Here is a 9267-nt window from a genome sequence, read left to right as displayed (position 1 = left end):
TTTTGTAAATCAAGAAAATATTTAATAATAATAGCAATAATAAAAGAACCTTCAAAGCATATTGTAACATGTTCTAATGTTACAACAGAGACCTTCACATTCAGTAATAGCTGGGGATGGATGGACTGCAGGTGATAGTTTGGTAGGCAGGATACGCATAGGCTAAAGTTATATAGACAAAACTTGCACGTTTCAAAATCTGGAGGAGAAGACTTCTTGGGAGTGTTAGAACCAACAGTATGTGGTGCGCAAGGCCTTATGTGAAGAGAGCGGCAAGGCCTTGGGCAAGAGACCATGCAAGCGTCCAGCACAGTTTCATAAACACCTCATCCATTGTGACAGACTCCCCCAATTAACACTGGGACAGAAGGAGAACAGGGTCACCTACTTGAGGAATATATGCGAGCCCCAGACAAAAATGTCCCTCTGGTCAAGATCTGGGGCTCTGTCCACATGGCCTGGGAAAAGGTGTCTGATGCTACCCCTGGAGTAAGCCGTGTTGTTCCATCTAAACCTCTTTCCATGCTGTTCCATTGCGCTGCCCTCTGTCAATTATCGACAGAGGACGGCAGGAACAGAATTCTTGACTAAACCTTCTCGCAGAGGAAAGCGTGGCTTTCCTAGGAAGCGTCCTGTGTGCGTTCAGCAGACACCAGGAAGAGCTTGAAGCTGACACCACCATCATCCTGGTTATGCTGAAGATGACAGTGGTGGTCAGGAGCACCACAAATTTGCAACTTGGTGGCTCTTGAGATGGAAGTACGTGAATTGCTTCTCAATCGGATGTCAAGTGTGCATTCAGCGGTCTTGAGAGGCACGGTCAACTTCTTTGCTGGGTGGCCGAAGACCAAGAACGCCGTTGCAAGCTTCACTTGCATGATAATTAAAGTTTCCTAAAGACAACCGTTGCTATGGCTTCGCCTTGTGGTGAGTTCTTTGATGGGCAGTGAGATGGGCGCTCTGACTGAAGGTCTTTCCGCATTCCAGGCACTGATAGGGTTTCCTCCCTGAATGAATTCTCCGATGGACCAAGAGATGGGAGCTCTGACTGAAGCTCTTTCCACAGTCCAGGCACTGATAGGGCTTCTCACCTGTATGAATTCTCTGATGAGAAGTAAGACTTTTCTTCCAGGTAAAACTCCTTCCACATTCTAAGCATTGATGTGGTTTCTCCCCACTGTGAGTTTTTTGATGGGCCGTTAGATTGACTCTCTTACTGAAGCTCTTCCCACATTCCAAGCACTTAAAGGGTTTCTCCCCTGTATGAATGATTTGATGAGAGGTGAGATTTTCCTTCCAGGTGAAGCTCCTTCCGCACTCTAAGCATTGGTGCAGTTTCTCGCCACTGTGAATTCTCTGGTGGGTCATGAGATTAACCCTCTTACTGTAGCTCTTTCCACAATCCAAGCACTTGTGTGGTTTCTCCCCGGTATGAATTATTTGATGGGAAATGAAACTTTTCTTCCAGGTGAAGCTCTTTCCGCACTCCAAGCAATGATAGGATTTCTCACCTGTATGAATTATTTGATGGGAAGTGAGATCTTTTTTCCTAATGAAGCTCTTTCCACAGACTTGGCACTGAAATGGTTTCTCCCCACAGTGGATTCTCTGATGCTGACGGAAGTTTGTCCCTGCGTGGAAGCTCTTTCCACATTCCAAGCACTGGTAAGGTTTTTCCCCACTGTGGATTCTCTTATGAGAAGTAAGACTTTCCTTCCGAGTGAAGCTCTTTCCACACTCCAAACATTTATAGGGTTTCTCACCTGTATGACTTCTCTGATGGCAAGTGAGACTTTCGTTCCGAGTGAAGCTCTTTCCGCATTCCAAGCACTGATACGGTTTCTCTCCTGTGTGAATTCGATGATGTGAAGTGAGATGGGCCCTCTGACTGAAACACGTTCCACACTCCAAGCACTGATAGGGTTTCTTCCCAGTGGGATTTATTTGATGAGAAGTGAAATCGGGGCTCTGACTGGAGCTCTCTTCACACTCCAAATATCGATAAGGCTTCTCCTCTGTGTGGATATCTCCTTCGTTCTTCATTTCTAATTCATCATTACCTACAAACAAGGAAAAAGCTAATTAGAGCCTCAGAAAGAGATGGAGTCGTCTGTAATTCTAGGTAAAGGTAAAGGTCTAGTCGTGGCCGACTCTGGGGTTGCGGCACTCATCTCGCTTTATTGGCCGAGGGAGCTGGCGTACAGCTTCTGGGTCATGTGGCCAGCATGACTAAGCCGCTTCTGGCGAACCAAGCAACGCACAGAAACGCCGTTTACCTTTCCGCTGGAGCGGTACCTATTTATCTACTTGCACAGGTGTGCTTTTGAACTACTAGATTGGCAGGAGCTGGGACCGAGCAACGGGAGCTCACCTCGTCGCAGGGATTCGGACCGCCAACCTTCTGATTGGCAAGTCCTAGGCTCTGTGGTTTAACCCACAGCGCCACCCGCGTCCATTCTGTAATCCTAGAACAATGCTAGTGAATGTTTGTGAAAGAGGACGAGCTGAAGAGGGTTAGATATGAGACCTTACTGCAGAGTTCACTGCCTTTTTTGACTGGTATTGACTTACATACTTATGGGAACCTGAGATTCTAAAAGCCTGTCCCTTTTCTGGGATGGATTTTGTTTGGCCCATTCATGGAATCCAGTCCATCTCTTTTGAAAACAGACAGAAGCAAAAACAAAAAACAAAACACCTGGCAGAAGCTACCTCAATCTGCCCAGCCACTCTAAAGCCTACATTTAAAAAGGCGCAGTGAGTTCAGACAAGTCTGATCGTGTATGAAAAAGCTGTAACTGGAGGAACAATATTCGCAGATGAAACAGGCAATAGCTCTCCATGGGGGTGTGAGAACTCCAGGTGCTGTAGGTTGTCCTGTTGAGCTCAGTCAAAATATTGGAGGTTTGCCACAGTTGATATCCCTCCATTCAGGGTTCATGGTGCGGACATTAGAATCCTAGACGCTTGTTGAGCTCCATCAAAATATTGGTGTTTAATCAGATAGAGATGTGCTTGGAATTTCAAAACAGATATGATGATCCTCAGAGAGCCTTACCAAGAGAGTCCAGGATCCCACGATTCTCCTCCATGACCTCCTTATGCAGAGCTCTCTGGTCAGGATCCAGCAACGCCCATTCCTCGTCCGTGAAACGAACGGTGACATCATCAAAGCACACCGGACCCTAAAAGAAAGAGGGAATTGTTGTGTATTTTATTGCGATTTTTTAACAAAGTAATAATAATACAAATCAAAATGTGCACCCCGCCGCAATACCATTATTTATCATAATTAATACAAATTCCACAAATACTTCTATATTTTCTCAAAATAAATCCTCTTCCACATTCCCCTTCTTACTGTGATAGCACACATTGTTGTTGTAGTTTAGTCGTTTAGTCGTGTCCGCCTCTTCGTGACCCCCTGGACCAGAGCACGCCAGACACTCCTGTCTTCCACTGCCTCCCGCAGTTTGGTCAGACTCATAGCACACATTAATTTACCATTAATTGCTATATCCCACACTTCTTCATACCTTTCTTCTATTTGAAATCCACCTTGTTTCTTTCCATTTCCTAGCTATGATAATTCTTGCAACAAATCTGTGATTAAGTCCTTCATAGCTTGCATACATTTAACCTTATCGTACATTTCTAGCAATGCTATTTCTGGACTTTCATTCCGCCTTAACCCTGCTATTTCTCTTACCTCCTTCAACACCCTTTGCCAAAAATTTTGTACATATTTACAGCCCCACCACATCTGAAGGTAAGTCCCAGTTTCCTGACATCCCCTCCAACATAACACCAAATGTTTGTTGTCTCTTTGATTTAGTCTTACTGGTGTTACCACCTCCATACTACCTTATTTTCTTATAGACATCCTTTTCAGAGTGTGTTTCTTCTCAACTCGACTATTTATCTGACCCCTTTTAGTTGATCTTGCTGATCTTCCGATTCTACCACTATTTTGTAAATTTCACTGGTTTCCCCTTTTATATTTTTCTTCATCTTTCCTTTCTATAATCACCTTTTTGATTTTTGTATATTCTCGGCATTCCTTATTTTCCCTTACCAATTTCTTTGTCCATTCCTCCAATTGTATACAGTTAAACCAAATAATTTTACTTCCCGTTAGAGCAGCCTTTCTCCACCTGTGGGTCCCCAGATGTTGTTGAACTACAACTCCCATCACCCCTAGCTAGCAAGGCCAGAGCTCAGGGATGATGGGAGTTGTAGTCCAACAACATCTGGGGACCCACAAGTTGAGAACTGCTGCGTTAGAGCTTCCCTTCTTTGTTTTTTACTCCTCATTTCCCCCACCCATTCCTTTGTTTTTAATATTTCATTCCCTTTTGCTTTTTTTTTTTCCAATTTCCTTTAAAAAATTTATTGGAAAATCTTCCCTGCCAATTATTCTGTATTTTGATTTTGTATATTAATCTTGGTACAAATGAGCAGAACATTGCGTTCTTTGAATCATTCTGTCTGCACAAACATTCCCACTTGACAGATGTAAAGATCCCCTCTCTCATTTCCCCGTGCAGTTTTCCAACGCCAGAGAGCATTGGGAGGAAAGGAGATGTGGGGAGCCCCCTTCTGCAGCGCATGGGCCTGGTTAGCTGAATGCTGGCTGCTTTTTATCGTTTATCAGTTGTGTGCTGGGCCCAGGGGTAACCCGAGTAATGCGGTCCAGGTCCGGTCCCGAATCCAAGGGTTCCACTAGGAGTCAGTCCGACAGGGCCAAGGCAAGACACGAGGCAGGAAACCAGGCAAGGACAGGTACAGGATCTCAGGCAGGATCTGGCATACACCAATGTTGCTCCCACAACCTGGGGCAGGGTCCGACAGCCTTTTATCTTTGTCGGGCTAACGGCAGGTCCTGATCCCCCAGTGTCTCACCTCCCTGTCTCGCCCGAAGGCGAGCACTCCTCCTGCGAATACAGTGGTGCCCCGCAAGACGAACGCCTCGCAAGACGGAAAACCCACTAGACGAAAGGGTTTTCCATTTTGGAGGCGCTTCGCAAGACGAAAATGTCTTGCGAGTTCCTGCGGGTTTCCCCCCCTTCCCCCCCCTTTTCTAAGCAGCTAAGCCGCTTATCAGCTGATCCGCTAAGCTGATAAGCCGCTAAAAGCCGCTAAACCGCTAATAGCGCTAATCCGCTAAGCTGTCAATGGGCTTGCTTCGCAAGACGAAAAAACCGCTAGACGAAGAGAATCGCGGAACGGATTCTTTTCGTCTTGCGAGGCACCACTGTACTCAGGTCTCTCCTTCTCTCCAACCTTAGTCTCTGCAGCTCAGGAGACGTCGGTGGGTTACTAGACCCAGAGGCCACCTCAGCCTCCCCTGACCCAACCGGCAGTGGAGCAGCTGTAAGTGATGGCCCAGCTGAAGGCAACAATGTCATCCCCACATCTGGAGCCAGGGCAGGCTCAGGCCCCTGACTCGGCCCAGCTGGTGCTTGTTGCAGGGGAACCTGTGCAGACTGGGACTCTTCAGGATCAGGCCCCAGACTTGGTTCAGGTGATGCCTGAGGCAGAGGATCCAGTGCAGACTGAGACTCCTCCAACTCTGAGTCCGAGCCCCAGTCCCAGGCCATCACAAATTGCTTAGAAGGGCATTTTCGTATTCAATGTTAAATATAGAAATCAAACGGCAACTACTGATAAATGAATAAAACTAGCAACATTCAGAAGGCTAGTTAAGGGCTGTCCCATTGAAGAGGGAACAAGCTTGTTTTCTCCTGCACTGGAGGGTACCACTCCAATCCATGACTTCAAATTAAGAGAAAGGAGGTTTTGACTGAAGCTACGGAAAAACTTCCTGCTCGACACTGGGGCCGTCTCCCCGGGGAAGTGGTGAAGTCTTCTTCCATGGAGGCTTTTAAGCAGAGGTTAGATGGCCACCCGTCATGGACAAGATGACCCTTGGGACCCCAGCTCTACGATTCTATGATTCTAAGGGAAGGTAAAGGCAAAGGGACCCCTGACCATTAGGTCCAGTCGTGGCCGACTCTGGTGTTGCGGCGCTCATCTCACTTTATTGGCCGAGGGAGCCGGCATACAGCTTCCGGTTCATGTGGCCAGCATGTCTAAGCCGCTTCTGGCGAACCAGAGCAGCGCACGGAAACGCCGTTTACTTTCCCGCCGAAGCGGTACCTATTTATCTACTTGCACTTGGACGTGCTTTCGAACTGCTATATTGGCAGGAGCAGGGACCGAGCAACGGGAGCTCACCCCATCGCGGGGATTCGAACTGCCGACCTTCTGATGGGCAAGCCCAAGAGGCTCTGTGGTTTAGACCTTATTCTCAGTACATAATGTCATTTGCCACCTTTCTCCAGAGCACCTTTGACAGAAAGCAGGAGGCGGAAGGAGTCATCTTGGCTGCCCCACCCCTCAGCCTCTCTCCCTACACGTTTCCTGCCCCCTACCTGATCTGCTTCCATAGCCACTGCTTCCCCTTCGCCACCATGAAAAGACGGATGAGGAGGTCTTGTGGGCATCATCCTGTCACCTGCCAGAGACAAGGGGAAGTGGGAAGCCATGAATGCCTGCTTCTCTCTGAGGTTCAGGAGTGCATCTCCAACTACAGACAGAACTTCTAAAAAAGTTTCCCTTGCTTATTCCCTTCTGACATTTTACCCATTTCATATTTTAGTTGTGTAAAAACACACCTCTCCTTCCTTGGGCTCTTGGCCTCAAGTGTCTCCCCTACAAAAAGATGAAAATAACTCATGAATTACTTTCAAACTCAACAGAATGTGACCAAAGAGAGAAACAACTCCTTCCTCCTTACCCAGTGACTTCTCTCTGGTGTCCAACGGAGTCCTCTCTGCCTCACAGGAATCAATGTCCATTTCTGCTAGCAGATTCTTTATCTGAAAGAGCAACAAGGATTCAAAACAGAGAATGGGGAGAAGGATCAGAAAAAGAATGACAGAAGCAAAAACTTGGCAGGTATCAGATCTCATTCCTTCGATGCATTCCAAAAAAAAGGGGCCCTTAGTAGAGTGTTTGGGGATACTCTATCTCTTGTTCAGAGCCCTTGGGAGTTTCCAGAGGAAGGTCACACTCACCTGCTGCTCTGCCTGCTTCCTCTCCTCTGCCTGACTCAGGAGGAAACCTTCGGCCAGGGCCACCGCCTGGGAACTGGTCTCTGCTCCGCATTCCCTCACCCAGCTCTCCATCTCCGGGGGAAGGACAGCCAGGAACTGTTCCAAGATCACCAGGTCCACCATCTCAGCTTTCGTGTGCCTTTCTGGCTTCAGCCACTGATGGGCCAGGCAGTAGAGTCGGCTGCAAACCTCTCGGGGTCCTTCAGCCTCCTGGCAGCAGAACTGCCTGACCTGCTGGCTCTGCACATCTGAGCAGAGAGTGTCCTCCTCACCCAGGATCTTCTGCATGGAGTTTTCCCAGAATCCCCCACTTCTCCCAGTCTGCATATCACGGTCTCTTCCCGCTTCAGGACCAGCTGAGTCTTGCTCATCCATCTCTGCTCTCAGGAAGCCTCCAAGAGATCAGAAGGGATCAGAAGGAATCTTCTGCCACGTTCTGTCTGTGTGAATCAGAGGTGCCAGCAAATCCTGCAATGCAAATCCATAATTCTGTGATAAAACTGATGAACCGCTAAACAGGGGTGGCCAACTCCCAAGGGACTGCGATCTACACACAGTTAAAAACTGGCAGTGATCTACCCCCTTTTTTGTTGGGGCAAATTTGGGGCAAAAGAGGTTGGACTACCTGTTTCCTCCCTGCTTCGGTTTCATTTTGCAGCATAATAATAATAATAATAATAATAATAATAATAATAATAATAATTTTTTATTTATACCCCGCCCTTCCCGGTTCAGAAAACTGGGCTCAGGGCGGCTAACAACAAATTTAAAACACTTAACTGATGCAACAACAACAACAAAAAGCATAAAGTACAGTATAAAACGTGAATAACAATAAATTCGGAATTCAAAAATCAGTTTAGGGGGGAAATCCATCCAATAAACAATAGATGATCACCAGGGCTAGCTGGCTGAATTAGTCCTATTTGGGCCAGCGAGGAGACCCGGGGAGAATGAGCTGTGGGATCCCAGAGCGGGGAATCTTCATAAAAAGAGTAGGAGGGGGGAAGGAAGGGGAATAAAAGATCAGGCTAAGTTCAAATGGAAAGCCAGGCAGAATAGCTCTGTATTACAGGCCCAACAGAAGGAGGTTAAATCCTGCAGGGCCCTGGTCTCCTGGGACAGAGCATTCCACCAGGTCGGAGCCATCACCGAGAAGGCCCTGGCCCTGGTGGAGGATAGTCTGACTTCCTTAGGGCCCTCTAAACTATGATTATTCATGGACCTTAAGGTCCTCTGTGGGGCAGACCAGGAACCTCCAAAGTGCTGCAGACAGATGAGTGGGGTCGAGTCCCCACTTCCTTGTTCTAAGGGCCAGATACTTACCTGTCTAGTCCCCCAAAGGCAACAGGGCCAGAGGAAAGGTAATTTAACGTAAGTCAACATTCCCATTTCAGCATTATGCTTAACGCCCTCTGCTCCTCGACTTGGAGGGCCCCCCCATGCATAAGTTGAACCTGCCCCCCCCCAGCATCCTCCCTTGCAATCCTGGGACCCCCCTTCTCCCCCAAAGCACCCCATGGCAGGAAACAGAAGAGGCTCACCGAGTGAGTTGCGCATCCTTGGCAGAGAAGACAAGAGGGGGGGGGGGCTTCTGCTCTGAGGACCCCTCCCTTGTAGCTCCCTTCCCTTTAACCCTTTGCGAACCAAGGGCACCCGCTTTTTCTCTCTCTCCCTCCCGTCCAGGGGGAACCAGGTGAGACCCCCAGAGAGGTGTCTCCCCCCCCCCTCCCCGCCGGCGCTGTGAACTATTCTCTCCCTTTGGCCAGAAAGAGGACCAGAGCCTTTTTTCAACAGCTGTTAATTCTAGGATGGGGTTTCCTGCTCCTCGTTTTTTCTAGCCGAGGCGCAGAGCAGCTCGGAAGGCCAAGGGGGTTCCCCCCCCCCCCGCCCCAAATTCAGCATCTTTGAATTTGGGTTTTTCTGCTTAAGATGGAGAGAGGAGAGGGCAGAGCCGGCTGCGCTCAGCACGCCAAGGGTTAAAAAGCACTGAGCTGCATTCCCGGAAAGGCCAGGAAATAAGGGGGGGGGAAGCCCCTCCCTCCCATTCCCCTTCCTGCCAGGGGTGGGGCTGGGGGTCTTTTCTTCTTTCTCCTCTGCCTGCTGCCTCAGTTTCCCTCCTGGGATCCTCTCTTGGGGTGCTTTGGGG

General features: G+C 48.4%; 1 protein-coding gene across 2 annotated transcripts; it reads right to left on the bottom strand.

Annotated features, from left to right (window-relative positions):
* On the bottom strand, nt 1-7723 carry LOC307209527 (uncharacterized protein). Of its 2 annotated transcripts, XM_079964698.1 has the most exons (6): nt 7080-7723; nt 6800-6881; nt 6435-6517; nt 3059-3185; nt 1512-2060; nt 1-1091 (listed from the first exon to the last, which is right to left on the bottom strand). In XM_079964698.1, the coding sequence occupies exons 1-6, from the start codon at nt 7491-7493 to the stop codon at nt 910-912; spliced, it is 1437 nt and encodes a 478-aa protein (XP_079820824.1). In that variant the 5' UTR covers nt 7494-7723; the 3' UTR covers nt 1-909. The 2 variants fall into 2 exon arrangements, with proteins under 2 accessions (XP_079820824.1, XP_079820823.1); XM_079964697.1 differs by having other exon boundaries at nt 1-2060.
* Between the last annotated feature and the right edge of the window lie 1544 nt (nt 7724-9267).

Source organism: Podarcis cretensis (assembly GCF_951804945.1).
Source record: "Podarcis cretensis genome assembly, chromosome: 2".
Taxonomy (NCBI): Eukaryota; Metazoa; Chordata; class Lepidosauria; order Squamata; family Lacertidae; genus Podarcis; species Podarcis cretensis.
This window is presented reverse-complemented; position numbering and strand designations above follow the sequence as displayed.

Coding starts and splice junctions, on each gene's coding strand:
- LOC307209527 (XM_079964697.1), bottom strand. CDS start 7,493: ATGGATGAGCAAGACTCAGCTGGTCCTGAAGCGGGAAGAGACCGTGAT. Junction 6,518..6,799: donor CACCAGAGAGAAGTCACTGG/GTAAGGAGGAAG, acceptor TGTCTCTGGCAG/GTGACAGGATGATGCCCACA. Junction 3,186..6,434: donor TGGCTATGGAAGCAGATCAG/GTAGGGGGCAGG, acceptor TCTTTCTTTTAG/GGTCCGGTGTGCTTTGATGA.